At 40.3% G+C, this 20,831-nt stretch overlaps 1 protein-coding gene across 3 annotated transcripts in view; it reads right to left on the reverse strand.

The window, feature by feature from the left end:
* BTBD9 (BTB (POZ) domain containing 9) overlaps positions 1–20,831 on the reverse strand; it is a 491,209-nt gene that overhangs the window by 161,670 nt on the left and 308,708 nt on the right. For all 3 annotated transcript variants that reach the window (XM_011986627.1, XM_011986629.1, XM_011986628.1), the window contains one exon: positions 14,240–14,349. In XM_011986627.1, the coding sequence (XP_011842017.1) occupies positions 14,240–14,349 (110 nt within the window). The remainder of the gene's footprint in view (positions 1–14,239; positions 14,350–20,831) is intronic.

The raw sequence follows: 20,831 nt of genomic DNA on the forward strand, positions 1-20,831 counted from the left end.
GGCAAGGAATAAATATCCATAATCCACAAATTAATAAGAAAGAAGCAACAGGCCAGGTGTGGTGGTTTATACCTGTAATCCCAGCACTTTGGGAGACTGAGGTAGGAGGATCGCTTGAGGCCAGGTGTTTGAGACAGCCTGGCCAACATGGTGAAACCCTATCTCTACTAAAATTACAAAAATTAGCTGGGAGTGCTGGCACATGCCTGTAAGACCAGCTACTTGGGAGGCTGAGGCATGAGAATCACCTGAACCCAGGAGTGGAGGTTGCAGTGAGCTGAGATCACGCCACTGCACTCCAGCCTGGGCAACAGAGTGAGACTCCCTCTCAAAAAAAAAAAAAAAAAAAGAAAAGGAGGGGGGGGACCAAGAAATATTTTAAAATACTCAATTTTAGCAATAACTAGGCTAATGCAAGTTGAAACACAAAAACATTTTATTTTGGCTAGGTGCAGCGGCTCACACCTGGAATCCCAGCACTTTGAGAGGCCAAGTTGGGAGGATAGTTTGAGCCCAGGAGTTCAAGACCAGCCTGGGTAAACATAATGGGACCCCTGTCTCAACAACAATAACAAAAATAGCTGGGTGTGGTGGGGCATGCCTGTGGTCCCAGCTACTTGGGAGGCCGAGGCAGGAGGATCACTTGAGCCCAGGAGGTCAAGGCTGCAGGGAGCTATGATTGCATCACTGCACTCTAGCCTGGGTGACAGACCCTGTCCTGGAAAAAAAAGCAAAAAAAGAAATGTTTTACTTATGTACTTCTGTATTGTTTGATTTTTGATGAGACATGACTTTGTCTTATTTATATATATATAAAAAATTTTAATGAAAAATATTTGCCAAGTAAGCCAAAAAATTGTTACTGCACTTATTTAATTATTAGCGAGGCGAAATACTTTCAAGTTTATGGACTATTACGGCTTTCTTTTCTTTTTTTTTTTTTTTGAGACGGAGTCTTGCTCTGTCACCCAGGCTGGAGTGCAGTGGGGCGGTCTCGGCTCACTGCAAGCTCCGCCTCCCGGATTCACACCATTCTCCTGCTTCAGCCTCCCAAGTAGCTGGGACTACAGGAGCCCACCACCACGCCCGGCTAATTTTGTTTTTGTATTTTCAGGAGACGGGTTTTCGCCATGTTGGCCAGGATGGTCTCGATCTCCTGACCTCGTGATCCACCCGCCTTGGCATCCCAAAGTGCTGGGATTACAGGCGTGAGCCACAGTGCCCGGCCCTTTCTTTTTAAATAACTGCTGTTTGTATACATTTTCTGTAAGGGAATCACCTTCTTTTTTCGTACTTATTTTGTCATGTATGTTGCAATTATTTTTTTCCAGTTTGTCAAACACCTTTGAATTCTGTTTATGGTTTCTGCCTTTGCTTTTGTGCTGAGGAAGTTGTTCCTCACCTTGAGATAAGATAAATACTTATTAATACAGTTTCCTACAGCTCTTTTGGAGTCACATTGTAAAATCTACCTCTTTAACAAGAAAATGCTTTTGTATCTAGTATGAGGAAAAAATTTCATGTAACTGTTTGCAATTGTTAACTGTCTCAGCATCATTTGCTGTGTTATCCTTTGGTTCTTAATTGATGTGAGATGTCACCTTTATCTCACATTACATTCTTACACATACTGGGATCTAATTCAGAGTGTAGATGATTGCTTTATTTATCTACCAGTTTGTTCTTGCATTAATGCCACATTACTATGCAGTACTAATTTTAATACCTGCTGGGAATAGACCCCTCATTCATTTTATTTTTTTATTTTTTTTCAGGCTTTTTTTAAGGAGTGGGGAGAAGGAAAAGATATTTCTACTTATTTATTCTCTTGGAAAATATTTTCAAATAACTGAGCAAAATATTAAAACACACACACACACACAAAACTGGGATTTTGAGTAGTAGTACTATATTAAATTTATACATTAAAATGGGAAGAACCAACATCTTTACAATATTAAATTTTCCTATCCAGGAATATTTCTTTCCATTAATCAGTGCTCTTTAAAGATTTATAGTTTCTTTACATTAAAGCCTGTGGATATATTAACTTTATTTCCAGGTAGGCATTTGTTGTTTGTGGGAGAAAAAGTTTAAAAACTCCAGCAGATCTCCTTGTCATGCTCACTTAATAGCAACCGAATTTATGAGCGCACATCATCCTACTGCCCCCACCATTGTTCCAGACCATTATCCCATCTCTAATGGCATGAGGTAGGCCAGGGGTGGATGGTTCTTGGTAACATGGCTAGTGATGAAGCAGAAGGAAAGCAAAGGCATTTCAAGAAGCACCAATGACCAATCTCAGATGCAGATGCTGGCCATGTAAAGATGTTCCTGCTTCTATCATATCCTTTTTCACTCTTGTTATTACCTTGTATTAGCCAAATACACATGCTGAAAATAACGATGTAAAAAGAAAGGGAAAGACAGGGCCACCCATAGGTCCCTTCCCTTAAGTCCTTCCTTATTCATCAAAAAGCCAAAGGTAGAGAGTATCAGTAAAATGTGCAAGTATTACAAAGTGAAAAAAAAAAACAGTTAAGTTAGTTTTGTGCAGTATTTCCACTCTTCTGGTAAAAACTTATATACATGTATGATATGGTTTCAATCTGTTTCCCCACTCGAATCTCATGTCAAATTGTAACTCCCAGTGTTGGAGGAGGGGCCTGGTGGGAGGTGACTGAATCACAAGGGCAGACCTCCCCTCTGCTGTTTTCATAATAGAGTTCTCACAAGATCTGGTTGTTTGAAAGTGTGTAGCACCTCTTCCTTCACTCTCTCTCTCTCTCTCTACTGCTGGCCATGTAAATATGTGCCTGTTTTCCCTTTGCCTTTCACCATGACTGTAAGTTTCCTGAAGCCTCTACAGAAACAGAAGCCCATACAGCCCACAAAACCACGAGCCAATTAAACTTTTCTTTATAAATTACCCAGTCTCAGGTATGTCTTTACAGAAGTGTGAAGATGGACTAACACAAAAAAATGTGTACCAGAGAAGTGTGCCATTGCTACAAAGATACCTGAAAATGTGGAAGCAACTTTGGAACTGGGTAATGGGTAGAGCTGGAACAGCTTGGAGGGCTCAAAAGAAGACAGGAAGATGAGGGAAGGCTTAGAACTTCTTAGAGACTTGTTAAATTGTTATGACCAAAATGCTGATAGTGATATGACAATGAAGTCCAGGTTGAGGGGGTCTCAGATGAAGATGAGGAACTTACTGGGAACTGGAGTAAAGGTCACTTTTGCTATTCTTTAACAAAGAGACTGGCAGCACTGTGCCCCCTGCTCTAGGGATGTGTTCAGCTTCAAATTTGAGAAAGATGAGTTAGGGTATCTGGAGGAAGACATTTCTAAGCAACAATGCATTCAAGATACGTACTGGCTGCTTCTAAAAGCATATGCTCATATGCGTGAACACAGAGATTATCTGAAACTAGAACTTATATTTAACAGCTGGGCATGGTGACTCATGCCTGTAATCCCAGCACTTTGGGAGGCCAAGGTGGGAGGATCACTTGCCGTCAGGAGTTCAAGACAGGCCTGGCCAACATGGTGAAACCGTCTCTACTAAAAATACAAAAATTAGCCAAGTGTGGTGGTGCACACCCGTAATCTCAGCTACTCGGGAGGCTGAGGCAAGAGAATCACTTGAACCCAGGAGGCGGAGTTTGCAGTGAGCTGAGATTGTGCTACTGCACTCCAGCCTGGGTGACAGAGCAAGACTCCATCTCAAAAATAAAATAAAATAAAATAAAAACAAAAACAAACTGTACACATTTACATTTACCTTCACACACACACATCCGTACTACTATATCTATCTATCCTTATGATAATAAGGGAATATATAAGTAGAGCCCAAAAATTCAATCCTGTAAAATGAAGTCAATCCTATAAAACAAGAGCAGTAAAAAATTTTTTTCAGGCAATCTTTATTCTTAAAAAAAAAAAAGGAAAGGATAATAAGATACATAATTGGTATGGTTTGGCTTTGTGTCCCTATCCAAATCTTATCTTGAATTATAATCCCCATGTGTTGAGGGAGGGACCTGGTGGGAGGTGACTAGATCATGGGGGTGGAATTTCCCCATGCTGTTCTCATTATAGTGAGTGAGTTCTCATGATATCTTATGGTTTAAAAGTGTGGCACTTCCTTGCTCTCTCACCCTCTCTCCTGCTGCCATGTAAGATGTGCCTTGTTTCTCCTTTGCCTTCTGTCATGAATATAAGTTTCCTGAGGCCTCTCCCCAGCCATGCACAACTGTGAATCAATTAAACCTTTTTTCTTTATAAATTATCCAGTCCCAAGTAGTTCTTTTATTTTATTTTAATCTTACTTTTTTTTTTTTTAAGACAGAGTCTCACTCTATTGGCCAGACTAGAGAGCAGTAGCGCAATCTCAGCTCACTGCAACTTCCGCCTCCTGGGTTCAAAGGATTCTCATGGCTCAGCCTCCTGAGTAGCTGGAACTACAGGCGTGCACTACCACACCTGGCTAATTTTTGTATTTTTAGCAGACACAGGGTTTTGCCATGTTGGCCAGGCTGGTCTTGAACCCCTGGCCTCAATCAATCCACCTGCTTTGGCCTCCTAAACTGCTGAGATTACAGACGAGAGCCACTGTGCCCGGCCTCCAGGTAGCTCTTTTTTTTTTTTTTGAGAGGGAGTCTTGCCCTGTTGCCAAGCCTGGAGTGCAGCAGCATGATCTTGACTCACTGCAACCTCTGCCTCTCGGGTTCAAGCGATTCTCCTGCCTCAGCCTCCCGAGTAGCTGAGACTACAGGTGCGTGCCATCATGTCCAGCTAATTTATTTATTTATTTATTTTGAGATAGAGTCTCACTCTGTCTCCCAGGCTGGAGTGCAGTGGCGCAATCTCAGCTCCCTGCAATGTTTGCCTTCCGGATTCAAGTGATTCTCCTGCCTCAGCCTCCCGAGTAGCTGAGACTACAGGTGCGTGCCATCATGTCCAGCTAATTTATTTATTTATTTATTTTGAGATAGAGTCTCACTCTGTCTCCCAGGCTGGAGTGCAGTGGCGCAATCTCAGCTCCCTGCAATGTTTGCCTTCCGGATTCAAGTGATTCTCCTGCCTCAGCCTCCCAGGTAGCTGGGATTACAGGTGCCCGCCACCATAATTGTATTTTTGTATTTTTAGTAGACATGGGGTTTCACCATGTTGGCCAGGCTGGTCTCGAACTCCTGACCTCAGGTGATCTGCCCACCTCAGCCTCCCAAACTACTGGGATTACAAGTGTGAGCCACAGCACCCGGCCTCCAGGTAGTTCTCTATAGCAGTGTGAAAATGGACTACTACACATACATACACACTGACCACATACTAAGCTGAGAATCCTAGAAGGGAAAAGTAAAAGACTACAGTTAACTGTAACTTCTACTCCAATTCCTCCATCGGGTGCAAGGTGGTCCACTAGAAGGGGCTCTGCCTGTGGAATGGGTAGGAGATAAGCTTTTGCACACGCTGACCATTTTGTGTGATTCTCCCCTGAGCTTCCCCACTCTTCCCTTCCTTAAGGACTGACTGTATTATTCCATTCTCATGCTGCTATGAAAAAATAACTGAGGCTGAGTAATTTAGTAAAGAAAAGAGGCTTAATTGACTCATAATTCTGCATGGCTGGGAAGGCCTCAGGAAACTTACAACCATGGCAGAAGGGGAAGGAGAAGAAAGGCACCTTCTTCACACAGCAGAAGGAAAGAGAAGTGCCAAACAAGGGAGGAAAGTCGCCTTATAAAACCATCAGATCTCGTGAAAATTCACTCACTATCACAAGAACGGCGCTCCCACCGGGTCCCTCCCACGACATGTGGGATTATGGGAATCACAATTCAAGATGAGATTTGGGTGGAGACACCGCCAAACCATATCCCTGACCCGATTCATACCCTCCATTAGTAGGTCTTCCTGATACCATTCCCTCAGCTGAGGTTAATGCCCCCTGTTCAGCATTCCTACAGCATCTGCTGAAACTTCCGGATACATGACTTATTTTACTGAGTTGTCACCTTCTGTTTAAGTGTCTTTCTTCTCTATTAGCTCTTAAGATCCTTCAAGGCAGAAACTACACCCATGTGTCTTTCTCTCCCCTGTGTCTAAGATACACTCAGCAGCCTCTTAATAAATGTCTGCTTAATGCCAAGAAATTTACAATAGCTAAAGAAGTCAAGCTTTACTGACAAGCAGAACCAGCCTTAATATCTGGTTAGAGAAATAGGACTTGGAAAAGCACAGCCTCCTGGTCTACACTAGTTCAGACTCACCAGTGCCATTGTAGGAAACTATCTGCATTAAGGCATTTAAGGCCCCTCTGCCAAGCCAGGACATTTGCTTCTTTGCCACATTCTAACACCTTCATCTGCTACTGAACTCCCTCACTGCCGAATCTCTGTTTCTGCTCCGGAGGACATTCACTTTACTAAACATAATTGTGAAGCACAGAAGTCGTATTATATTCCTAGGCCACTGGATGCCAAAACCCTTCACAGCCCAGATTTCCAACTCTGTTTACTTTCCCAGAAATTTTACAGCATTCTAAACATACTGTTACAATCTCAAAATAGTTTTAAATGACAGTAGCAACCACAGACAACCTATTTTTATTTACTAGCTTAGGCTCCTCTGAAGGAAACAGTATTATTGCTATGTAAATTAGCACTTCTGTAATGCCCCTTAATATTTACTGAATCTTTCAAGGCCGAGCTCAAAATACCATTCTTCATGAAGCCTTATCTTACTAGGCAAGAGATATGTTGGGTTCCTTTGCAGCCCAAATCAATACTTAACCTTTCTCCATGCCTGTTTATGCCTTTGTCTGTTGTTCTCCACTCCACTTATTTCCATACCTTGCCAGTGTGACTGTCCGGCTACTTTGAATCAGATGGTAAGTTTCCTGTTGGAAGGAGCCTCCTTTACACTGCCTGTCTTCCTGTCTTTGTGTCAGTCATCTGTTTGCTTTCAGCTCTCTTCCTTCCCTTGTTCTACACTGGATCTCAGAGGCTAAACCTTTGAAAACTACAGTCACCCAGACTCCCCTTACCAGGCTGTTTTTTTGTTCTGCCAACAGAAGAGTCTGGTGGGAGACTGAAATATAGGAGGAAGGAAAAAGACATGTTCTTGTCTATTTGTTTCTAGTGGTACTGAAGGTAGCAGCAGGTGAACATGGACTCCAGTGTTTCTGTTCAGATAGCACAACTCCAGGTGTGGCGGCAGTAGTGAGTGTACCGACAGCTTCAGCAACAGAGTTCTTGTACTTATGCTGCTGATTGTGGTTGCCCTAGATCAATCCCAGTAGTCCCCCCTTCCCACAGGGGATATGTTCCAAGATCCCCAGTGAATGTCTGAAACTTCATGTGGTACCAAACTCAATATACACTATGTTTTTCACTACACAGTAACAGGCAGGTAGCATATACAGCATGGATACACTCAACAAACAGATGATTCACATTCCTGGTGGGGCAGAGTGGGATAGCACAAGATTTCATCACGTTACCAGGAATGGCATGCAGTTTAAAACTTACAAATTGTTTATCTGGGATTTTCCATTTCATATTTTTGGACCATGGTTGCTTACATGTAAATGAAACCACGGAAAGCAAAACCACAGATAAGGGTATCTACTGTACAGAACAAAAAGCTACCAGTCTTCCTGGATCCAAGCTGGTAAGACACAAAAGTAACACTTTAATAGCCTAAAGCTGATAATAGAATCTTATTCCTATTCTTTGAAAGGGTTAATGAAACCATAATTTTGAACCTAGAGCTCTATGCTCTAGTTATTATCTCTTAAGCAGAGAGGTTGAACCAGGGACAAGGATGGAGGGGGACATATGAGAACTTCTATTTTCCAGGAGAACCAGGAGACCTTAGGAAGCACAAACAGACTTCCGTAATGCTGAATGTCACACTCCAATCTGAGTGTAAAGTGTTTACTGCTCCCCCAAGTCTTACTAAAACCATATTCTCTATTCATCTGGAAGACTCATAAGAGGAGAAGAGCCATTTAAAAAAGAAAAAAGGGAATGTAAATGGCCCTTAAACATATGAAAAGATACTCAATTTCTCTCATAAGAGAAATGCAGTTAAAATTGCACTGAGATACCATTTCTCACCTATCAAACTGGCAAAAGTCCAGAAGTTTGACAATATGCTCCACTGGCAAGGCTGTGGGGAAACAGGCTTTATCATACAATACTAGTGAGAATTTTAAAATGTTATAATCCCTATGAAAGTGAATTTGGCAATATCTAGGAAAATTCTATATGCATTTGCTCTTTGATCATACAATCCCTTCTCTAGAAATCTATCCCAAAGATACACTGGCAAAAATAGGAAAAGACTTATACACAAGGCAATAGCACTATTCGTAGGAGTGGAAGATTGAAAACAACCCAAATGGTTCATCAATAGAAAACTGTTTATTTAACATCAGTTAAATAAACGATGGTATATCTATACTAATGAGGACCATGCAGCTACAAAAAGAAACAAATAATATCTTTCTCTATAGCTAGCTCCAAAATAAGTGTTAAGTACAGAAAAGCAAGGTGAAACCAAGTGTGGTGGTATGTACCTACAGTCCTATTGGCTACTCAAGAGGATGTCTAGAGCCCAGGAGTTCTAGAACAGCCTGGGCAATAGAGCAAGACCCTGTCTCAAAAAAAAAAAAAAAAAAAGAAAGAAAGAAAGAAAAAGAAGCATGGTAAAGTAAAAAATATATAATATGTATGGTATATAGTGTGCTACCAATTGTTTAAAGACATTGGGAAGATACAAAATATAAATATAGAAATAAATATATTTTTCCCACTTTTAAATGGAAGGATAATAACAACAAACTAAAGGGGGAAAAAAAAGAGATTATTTACAGAGGTAGAGAGGGCAGGAATAGAAGCTTCATTTACCTGAATATAGCTCTTTTGTAGATTTGATTTTAGAATAATGTAAGTATTTTACATAGTTAGGAAACAAAAGTTTTTTAAAGGCAATCCCTAAATATTGAAAGCAAAATGGAACAGATGAACCTAATTGTATACTGAACTAGTGGCATAACTACACAGAGAATCATTGCAAGTGACTTTAAAACATTGTCATTTTACTGTATATTTCTAGAGATAGAAGGACCTGAAAATCAGTAACAAAAATCTTAAAGCTATTTTCAGTAATCACATGGTTCATAGCTATTCTGTATGCACTGGCGACAGAGCAAATGAATATTGCACTGTATCACTGATAACCAAGATTTTACCTATGAAGAAAAAGAGATGAAAGAAAGATCAAAAGCTTAAACGAAAATCTTATAGTACTGAATTTGAATTAGAAGTGTCACTATATACTCATGATACATTTCATCTGCTAAATATATGTCATATAAATAATTAAGTGTATGTACATGTATTTCCTAGTTCTGTCTACTAAAGGGTCTACAAATAGCAACAAACACAGTAGCAAAGATCATCTACAGTATCTACACTGAGGTTTCCAAATGTAATTTTCCTCTATACAGTACCAAGCCTTCATGAAGAAATGACTGATTCCAGATCAAGGGCAGGAAATGTACAAAATCAACCTAGTACATCTTGTTATGCCAGAAAGCACGGAGCTATCAAGGACTACTAAAGTCTTATTAAAAGACTCAAGAACCAATTTGAAGAAGCTAAAGATACAATGATTTGAATATCGTTACTAATAACCGCAAGTGATTAAAAGATTTCAATCGTGTTTATTCCCACAAATTCAAAATGATATGTATTTACCTCCCCCTAACAAATCCCAAAACAAACCTTTGTCACCCTTGAAGGATGCTAGGGAACCACCTCTTTATTTTGAAAACTGGTGAACAAAGGGAAAGAATGTAATATTTATCCTTCTTTTCCTGAGCGAATTGTATCTCAGGGTTACTAAATGAGTGTTGAAGAAAATTTTCTCTTTCTAGGGACTAAATGAAGAAGGAATGACATACTTGGAAAATAACCATTTGTAATCCAAAATTACGAAATAATGAATCCAGAAAATAATCATCAATGGATGTGAACATCCAAAAGAGAGAGACAACTAGAGGTTTTCTCTGCTTCTGGATAGATACACACAACACTACCTATGGGACATTATTACCAAAAAATAGTAGTTGAATCTGATTAAGGCTCTATCCAACTACCAAGTTACAAGAAATGCAAAAGATAAACATGCTAAATATTACCATGGAAATTCAATGACCAAAATCCAGACTGGTAGACACTCTATACGAGAAAAGCCTAGTTTCTTAACAAATAAATAATTAGAGAAAAACAGACAAAGATAGACAGATAATAGAAGAGAACCTATAGATTTAAAGAGATTTAAGAATCACAACAGTTATTTGCATAATATGGACCTTATCTGAATTCTGATTTACTCAACCTATAAAAACACATTCTGACTCCAGACTTTGAAACAATTAGGGAAGTTGGAACATTGACTGCATATTTAATGCTCTTAAGGAATTACTGTTCAATTTTAGGGTAGTATGATGGCATTGTGCTTATGGCTACAATAAGGAGGCCTTACTTTTAGATTTGCATAATAAAGTATTTATAGATGAAATGATAAAATGTCCAAGATTAATTTCAAAATAATCTGATAGGGACAAAGCAGATCACATACAGATAAAACTAGGTTAGCTGTGAATTGATAATTCTTTAAAGCTGGGTGATAGGTACTGCTCTCTCTACTTGGATAACTAGTAGGGCATTAAAAAGTGAATTTAAACACAAGATTAAATGAAAAGGCAGATTTGGAAATCATTACAAAAAAATCAGAAGGACTTGGCAAATGCTATGCAAGTATCACCAAAGTGGAGTGCTAAGGCAAAGTAAACACATTGTTTGGGAGGTTGAACGTTTATGAAATAGCAGTCACATCTCTTCTAATTACTTCTTCCATGCCTCACTAGTAAGACAGGTTAGGGTTTCTTACAAATGCCTCCTAACACAGAGGAGACAGTCATCACAGGCTGACTCTCCCAGGAAAGAATACATTCCAACAAGATCCAGATGCAGCCACCAAATGAGAAGAGGTCATACTAGCAACAGCAAAGGTGGGGGAAAGGCCCGGCTCCAGGCAACGCGGTTGAACTAGGGCCTCTTCTTGTGGCTATGTGAACCCGAGGACATCAAAGCCTCCCACGAATCTGTGCCAGTGAAGCTGTATGAGGCATGACACAGTCATCAAAAATGGGAAAGAACCCCTTTGATGGGAAAAGAAGACTAAAATCTCATATAGTGGGTGTGCTTATTTTTACTTATATTATTTCCTGTCATCATTATATATTTTAAATAATAACATTAGAATCTTTTTAAAATTAAAAATATTATAAAAGTGATTTTTGAGGCCTACAGAAGAATAATTATAGGAGCCTGCACTACGAAAAGACCAGGAATTGTGAAAGAAAAACATTCTGAATCTAGAAACATAAAGGTAGGATTTGAGAGCCAGGCGCAGTGGCTCACGCCTGTAATCCCAGCAGTTTGGGAGGCCGAGGCAGGTGGATCACCTGAGGTCAGGAGTTCAAGATCAGCCTGACCAACATGGCGAAACCCTGTCTCAACTAAAAATACAAAAATTAGCCAGGCATAGTGGCACACGCCTGTAGTCCCAGCTACTTGGGAGGCTGAGACAGGAGAATTGCTTGAACCCAGGAGGCGGAGGTTGCAGCGAGGCAAGACCGTGCCACTGCACTCCAGCCTGGGCAACAGAGTGAAACTCTGTCTCAAAAAAAAAAAAGTAGGATTTGACACTCTAATTACTTATGATGACATTATCTTAGTTTTCCTTTTTTTTCCCCAAGAAATCATGGAGTTCATATCAGTGATTCTCAGGAGGGGACTGCATATTTCACAGGATAGAAGAAAGTGTAAGAAGTAAGCATCTGCAATTTAAAAATAACTCCAGGTGATTTTGACATACCTGTACCCCCGTAGAGGACCTGTCAAGGACCAGTAGGGTGACTGGCCAAGGCCTGTGTGTTGCCAAAATGCACCTGAGATAATCAACATGGAAAGCTGGAGATTACTGTTTTAAACACCTCTGAAAGGTAAGCAGAGCTGCAATGTCAGAGGATAACGAAATCCCCCTGAACTTCCTTACCACTCACACCACTGCCGCGGATGAGCAGCTCTGAACTGTGAGGATGGTTCAAGGAGGGTCAGAGGGGGTTCCACTGCAGACCATCTTCTGGCAAGCGCGTGTATATATCTGCCTACCTGCACCACTGCTCCCATTTGGCTGAGGGACAATAACAGGCAGATGATTACAGTGCTCTTTGCAGTCAAACTTGTGAGCATCATGGAAGAGTGCTTGAAGAAGAGTGTCTAATTGATGTCTGGCCACATCAATCTGGCACCTGCACCAAAAACACTTTTTGTATCTCTGTAATTTTCTTTCATCACCAACATATCTGAGACTGTTACGGCTTCTGATGATGCTGACTAGTTCAATTTGGACAAAACATGCATACCAACAGCAGCACCCCTCATGACAACCAATCCTGAGTTTCATGCCAGACAGGTTTGTTTCTTTCATAATTACAGTGTCCACAAAACTGTTCTTCCTCCAGTAAGAAGAGGGGGCTGACTGATGTAGATGGTGCCTTCTATGCAGCATGTTCAAAAATGCAGTGCACTGAGCTGAAATAAGTAGCCAAATGCTACACATCTTGTAAATAAGAAGGGTCTTGGTTTCTAAGATCCTTCTCACTGAGGGCTCTCCTAACTACACAGTCAGATATACAGTGAGGCCTACAGTCTGTAGAAGAGCCTGAACAACAGGTGAAAAAGAATGCCCTCCCAGCAACCCTCCATCACCACAATTCTGTACAGCCTACAGAATTAAAATACAATAATATCAGGTAATGCTTCAAACTTGCTAACTTTCAAATTACTCAAAAGTCACACAAATTATTAATATTTATATTTAATGTTAAAAGTATATTCATAACAAAATTAAAACCAAGGCAGCTATTTCAGTTGAGCTCCAAATACTCTCTATATTGGAAAATTTTCCACTCCTGCTACTTTATTAATATTATTCTCCCAAATTTCCGTAAGTAAAGGATTAGGCTTTAGACTCAGCAGATGTTAGGAAAATTTAGGCTATGACCATTTAAAGAGTTAATAAACATTTGCAAGTTACACTCATCTTTCTCATTATAGTTATTCCCATGCTTTTAGGTCAATATGGACATGTGTGCCAACATGAACAAAACTTGGGAAGGAGAGGTGACATGAGTCCCTTTGTAAAGGTACAGAATTCTATTTTAGACCACAAGGCAAGGTCATCTTATCCCCACACCGGAACATACGAAGTCTCTTCTCAAAGGAAACTGCAATAAAGGGACAGAATCAAGGAGCTAATTGATCTAAGCATGATCTTTGCAGCAGGTGAGTGAAAACCTATGGGCATGGGGGGAAAAAAAGCAGAATAAGCAGTCTGGATGGGCAAAGCTACTCATGAATGTCAAGACCTGGGATGGACTGTGCACAATGCCCAGACTACCCATTACTGAAAATAAAAACAAAACAAGACAGAGAACAACCAAGCAAACAATTACACCAAAATTTAAAATCCTCTTTCCAAATATCAGTCAGGCAGTATTTCCCATCCAATCACTTGACTTTTGCAATGACAATTCAAAAGTGACAATTCAGTCACTTTGGTCTTATTTAAATTATATGGAGGCACATTCATGAGCTGAACTTTCTTGAGGCTACATCGGGCAAATATGAATTTATATATCCATGAAAAGAAGATACCTCCACAGCTAAGCATACCACTCCTATCAAATCAAAGGCCAAAATACCTGCACAGCCATGGAAAGTCTGAACATCCAACCAATATCATACAGACTTCTCTTCAAACTCACCTATCATTAAATCCCTTCGTGTGAGGGGCTTCACCTGACCATCACAAACATTCGCTACATAGCAAATCTGAATGAATTACCAAAATATTTTCAACTCTTAAGCACTAGTACAACATTTACATTCATTCTTTTAAGTTCATTGAAATTGCTATTCTGAATACTTCTAAAAAAGGTAAGCCATTCCCTATGTCACCCAGCAATAAGGCATTTAAATCAACCAGAGTCCTTAGAACTGATTAAGATAACTTAACAGAGTAACAAAGTATTCGAAGATAAAATACCTAAATATATATATAAAAATGTAATTGTGATACTTACCTATCAGCCCCTTCTCAAGAGTGAAGGTTTTGTTTGTAAACATACATTCAAAAGCCACAATGTGAAAAATCTTGTTCACTGTGTTGTGAGTCCCAACAATTCGAATATACCTAATGGTAAAAAGAAAAGAAAATCTGTTGAAAATGAGCTCCCACCACAACCAATCCAAGGATACCAGAATAAGACACGTCACTTAAACATATAGTATACCAGGATATAGACCAAAGAAAGGATACTCTAAGCTTGACCTCAGACCCTGTATCTGCTCCTTATGGGTAGCTCCAATTGAACCTAGAAGAATTATAGCAAAATAAGGGAGATGTCATTTTGCAGAAAATTAAGTAGAACTTAGATTGGATTTACCCAAAAAAACCAAACCAGGTGCTGTTCAGTTCAATCCCTGAATGTCAGTCAGGTACATGACCTGAAGACATTTTTACCAGATAATACCAAGTAGCTTCTGCTCTTGCCTTGTGGTTAGGAATGTGCGGGAGCACATGTGCACAATCAGATGCTTTCCAGCTCAGTGGAAGATTTCATCCATTGGAGATGAATGCACGAAATCAATATTGCTTTCTTCTTTAAAAGGAAAAATCCAGAAACTACTGAAAACTCCTCACAGTTTCTTTTATTTTAATAATGCTCCTAAATCTTTGTTAGGAAGTTAACCTTATACACTGACGCCAGCCTCCCACTTGACTGCTGGGAAGTCTCCTGACCAGAGGAAGTGATCTGCAGAGATGGCCCAGCCTGCTCTGCAGCCTCCATCCTGGCCACATCAATCTGGCACCTGCACACAGTGCAGAGTTTCACTGGGCAGCCCTTGAGCATCTTGGCCTGTTCATCCTCTTTAATTCCCTGGAGACTTCATCTCCAACAAACAAGCATTAACCTTGGAGTAACTTGCTCTCTTCACTCTCCAAAGGGACCTGACAGTTCACAGGTTAATGAACAGATAAACTCACTCTTCTGAGTGTCACATGACTCCACGAGGGATGTGCCACACACCGTCTTACTGGAATTCAAAGGAAGAACCAGGAAAAATAACTAGATTAACTGATAACGCCTCCCAAATTATGAACTATGCACTCTGAAGGATGGGGTATATTAAATTGAACAGATTTCAATTAGGACATGACAGACTGGACAAGGTTTTAGTAATCTCCACCCCTCTGCTGTGTAAAACAACCTTCAATTTAGACGATATAATTTTACTTCTGAGTTAATCGCTATTCACTAATTCAGTAATTTCCTTACATTTCTCATCAGTCCAAGTTAACTGTATAATGTAAATGCCGATTTAGAAAATTCACATTAAGGAGACTATATTTGGGGTTTTTATATCATGGGCTATTTTCCCTCCTGATTCTTCAAGCCTGACTCTCATGGCATTCCCTGTGCACCTCATTTAGCCATCTGCTCCTTGACATGAGCTGATCACTCATCTTTATAACCAATATTAATGCTATCTTCTGAACTGCCTGTCCAGTGTGCTCACACCTACTGCAGGGAGACACCACTCTTCCTGTGTTGAGAATCAACACAACTGCTACATGTACCAGAGCCCACTGGTTAAGCAGGAATTTGGCCCTAATCTGTTCCTTCAAACCCTCAAGGCAGACAGAAAGTACTGCTTTTACTGGGTTTGGGTGGATGGGTAGGTTCATTCAACATAAGTTCTTACTGGTCTGGGTAGTAAAGACTATATTGTCCTTCACTTTGGCAGTGACAATCTCCCTGATGCTTTCTGGAAGGGAAGGAGTGTATTAATTCTGGCACCTTGGCCTGAATCTAATTTTGTCCATTTCCTTAAACCCACAGAAACTCAACCAGCATAGCATTTTCAACTGTATATGGCTGTGACAGCCTGAGTGCTGCTGTCTGCAACCTTGGAGGGAATAGAGGGAATGTGGTTTAGTGGAATTTGATCACATCATTTTGCTACTCTCTAGCTCAAATCTCTACCAAAGGAGAGACAGCTCTCCTACTGTGCACAGAAGAGCCAGGAAGTGACTAACAGGGTCTTTTCCCAATGGTGGTTCTTAAGGTTAATATATTCCAGGCTAACCTAAGGGGATTCAATAACCTTCCTTCCCTCCTGTTCTTTCTTTTTAAAACAATATATGGAATCAGGTTTTCCAAGTTTAGACAACTTATTTCCCAAATTTTACCCAGTGCAAACATTGGGAATGCAAGAAAATATGCAATCCTCCCCTCTCTCGCCCCGCAGTTATAAGCAACTGAGAATAAAAAGTTATACTGGAATACATTTTATACCCTTATGATAGTATTTGTGATAACAAACAAAATAATATATATGGTGGAAAACGCATTGAGAGATGCCTCCAGATAAAAAGTTCTGTGTAAACGAAGATAATGTTATCTCTGCTGCATAATCCTGAAGTCAAATGAGCAATTCACCATTATATATCACACCTTCTGATCAGCCTGTTATATGCAATGCTCACAACAAGTTTAATTATTCTACTTTTACAATGCTTCCTACGTCTCAAAAAAAAAAATAGCATAATTTGCAAAAATGATGTAATGTCCCTACTCAAATACATATTTTAAAAAATGTGACATCAAAAGAAAGAAGCCAAGCTCCTTTTTCTCAAGCAAAAAGCTGCAAACATCCTGGACTTTCCCCATACTGAAGATCTAGCCTAGAAATGGCAAAAGGCTTCAACTAATGGCCCAACATCAATGACTGGAGGAGCAGCCTGAAACTCTACATTAAGAATTCGGGGCCAGGCGTGGTGGCCCTGTAATCCCAACACATTGGGAGGCCTGGGTGGGTGGATCACTTGAGGTCAGGAGTTCAAGACCAGTCTGGCCACCATGGCAAAACCCCATTTCTACTAAAAATACAAAAATTAGCCAGGCGTGGTGGCATGCGCCTGTAATCCCAGCTACTTGGGTGGCTGAGGCAGGAGAATCGCTTGAAACCAGGAGGCGGAGGTTGCAGTTAGCTGAGATCGCACCACTGTGCTCCAGCCTGGGTGACAGAGTGAGATTCTGTCTCAAAACAAACCACCACAACAAAAAAGGCCCTGTCCAGCACAGGAGTAGTGCCTTGATCCATGAGCAACGACTGAAAGGGGGAGGAGGCAGCACAGGTACCATCCTTGATCACCAGCATATTTCCTTAACGGTGCTCACAGTGGAGCACCCCAAGGTAAAAGAAGTTATTACTACCCAAGTTATTGAAAAATCCAAGGGATAGGAATGGGAGAGTCCTCTCTCTTTTTGCTTTTTTTGAAAAACAAAACAAAACTTGGTTTTGGGTCATAACACCAAAACTGGAGAAGTAGGTATCGCATTTTCTCTGTCACAAGAAATCCTGAATATAGGTAAAGTTTAAGATTTATTTCTTTGCCTTTTCAGCGCAAGTCAGACTCTGATTTAACCAGATAATAAGGGCACTGGCAGCCAGTGACTTCATCAGTGTGCAGAGAGGAGAACTGCTGAAAAATAGAACAAATATCCTTTGTTCTTGCTGAGGTCCTCAACAGCAGCTCAGACAGTTGGAAGATAATTAAAACTTAAACAGTGCAGACGAAGGCAGATATGCAACAGATTGGCCATTTCTGATGAGGGTGAATGCTGTCCACGTGAACCATAGTGTAACAGTCTGTTTCCAATATTCTCCTCCCTTCCCTATGTTAGCTGTCTTCAAGTAGCTGACAGAGACTGGATACTGAACATAGTTCAGAACAGAATGTTTCAATACAGAAATTTCTAGGAGCTATAAGATTGTGGGTGAACGAGATTCTGTCTTCTTTAATAAAATAAAACTGAAACCTCCAAGGACAGCACTCTAAAACTGAAAGGCACTACAGAGTTTTGACACAATGTGGCTTTTAGCGTCCAACAGAATCAGGTTTGTAGCCCAGTTCCATCACTTAATTAAGTGTGTCACTAAAGGGAAAAAAAAAAAAAGAAAAAAAAATATATATACACACATACACACACACACACATACATACATACATTTTTGAGACAGGGTCTCATTCTGTTGCCCAGACTGAAGTGCAGTGGCACGATCATGCCTCACTGCAGCCTTGACTTCTGGGCTTAAGCGATTCTCCCACCTCAGCCTCCCAAGTAGCTGGGACTACAGGCATGCACCACCACACCTAGCTAATTTTTTATAGAGATGTTGCCCACACCGGTCTCAAACTTCTGGGCTGAAACAATCCAACTGCCTCAGCCTTCTAAAGTGTTGTGATTATAGGTGTGAGCCACCGCACCTGACCCCCCAATTTTTTTTTAAACTTCGTTTCCTCCTCTATAAAATGAGGTCAGTAACACGAACTTTACAGGGTATTTAAATGAGACAAGTATTTAAAATATCAGATGCAGTGCTTGGCAGAGTAGGATACCATTAAACAGAAATTCAAAGAGGAGATTACAGGATGCAGAATTTCTTGGTTAGGACGTTGAGAACGCTGGTGGTCTTGGAGAGTATAGTAGTTAGTCCCCCCTTACCTGTGGTTTTGCTTTCTACAGTTTCAGTTACCTGCAGGACGGTATCATATTTGGAGACAGCAAGAGGGAGAGAGACTGCATTCCCGTAACTTTTCACAGTATATTGTTATAATTGTTCTAATTTATCATTAGTTATTGCTGTTAAACTCTCACTGTGCTTAATTTATAAATTAAACTTTACCATAGGTATGTATGCATAGGAAAACGTATAGTACATATAGGGTTCAGTACCATGCATAGTTTCAGGCACCCACTGAAGGTCTTAAAATTTATCCCCTGAGGATAAAGAGGGGATTACTGTGTTACTGACTTTAGATGTTAAAATGGTGCATCTATGAGAGGCAGGCCAAGGCAAAGACTTCAGGAACACAGGAAGGGGCTTGTCCTTCCTCTTAGAGCACTACAGTATGGGGACTATGGGCCATAGACATTTAGAATGCAAGCAACATTCAGAATGTAGATTTCCTGGCTCTACGACACTTCTCGCTTTAATCCTCTAGCCTTTAAAAAAATGTTCTTGACCTGTCTTAACTAAGCATGAGGAAGCAAGGGAACAATCTTCTGCCCATATTTGGGTTTAAAGTTTAACGTATCTTCTCCCTTCCTCCAACCCAGGATCCCTTCTTGGCAGAGAACGTGAAATCCAGGGAGACTGCTCAGGGCCATGTGGTCCAGCTAAGTATACCCGGTGACGTGGTTCTTTTTTTGTAAGCCCTGGAAGTTAGGAATTTGAATTTGTTAAGAAAAAAATGCATTTCTTTACAGAGAGACGGCATAGTACTATGACCTAAAGACATTTTGCTTTGGAGATTTCACGGCATTCTCTGCCTGTTCTGGGAAGGTAGGAGTTCCTTTTCTTAATCTAGCTTTCCATCATTGCTTATGAGGATGCTACCAGATTTAATTTCTAAGGCACATATAGTACATCTTTAACATACTAAAGAAAATACAGAAAAACAGCAACTTGTGCATTCCAACTTTAAACCCCTAGTATTTTGCAGTCTTCAGCTCTAGTGGAGCACAAGCCTACCTGTGGTTACAGTTAATCCTTAACCTTTGCCTTAGTTATGTGATCACCTAACTTCTGTACTGAGCACGTTTTATTAAAACATAAAACTGAATTTGGCAAGAAATATTTAAATGAGCTCTCAAGGGATTAACTAAAGCTAAAATCCATCTGAATTCTATTCTTTGGTAAACAAATATTTATTCTCAATTTGAACTTTATATTCTCGGATTGAACAAAGAATCCTGAAAACGAGAGTTAGCCTCAGATTGGTACAAAAGAAGGGAACCTTAACATTTTGGCTCTTCCTTCAGTAACCACAGAGGACTCTGCGGAGAAACACCGTTCTTTGTTGTGGCCAGAGGCAGGCACCTAACAAGAACGTAAGCTACAGCATTCACTCCAGATTTGAGATCACCCAAGGTTCAGATGCACCATTTCCAAGATTCCTATTTGACCTTTTCCTTTAAGGAGATACTAAGAATATACATAAATAATTCTCTAACCCAAGAAGCAGGTAATGCCTGTGGGTTTCCCCAGTATAGAATTTTCTTCTAGTTCTGTGTATAATGTTAGTGCTCTTATAATCAAGCCACTGACTGGAGGGGGAGTGACTTCAGGTCTTGTTGCTAAGGCAGCAAGTGGAAAACAAGTTTACTGCCAGAATGACAAAAAGCTTCTAGAAAAAGCATGTTGCAAAAAAAGATTTGTTACTCTTAGAAAACCTTCCCTCTGGCTGATCTGTGGAGCTATAGATTCTCCTGTACTGACTTCAGCAAAGGGACCCAGCAGCATTTGCTTGTTTGGGAGAGGAAGGATTATTGAAAGGTTAAACACTGCACACAGGGCTAAGCAGAGGCTACTGTCTCAGAGAGCGGCCCTGATGCTATCTGACCATTTGCCCTGCAGAGGGAGCAATCATGTCCTGGCACCTCCACTGTTCAACCCGAAGGGCAAACAAAACAGGAAGTCCTGTATTTGAAAGAAAACACATACTACATAGAATCAAGTACATGGAAGGGATGAGATGGGTAGAAATAATTACTAATACATAAAGTCATTCCAATACTAGAGATAAATATTCAATTTTTTGTT

The sequence above is a fragment of the Mandrillus leucophaeus genome, unplaced genomic scaffold (genome assembly GCF_000951045.1).
Source record: "Mandrillus leucophaeus isolate KB7577 unplaced genomic scaffold, Mleu.le_1.0 Scaffold3, whole genome shotgun sequence".
Classification (NCBI taxonomy): domain Eukaryota; kingdom Metazoa; phylum Chordata; class Mammalia; order Primates; family Cercopithecidae; genus Mandrillus; species Mandrillus leucophaeus.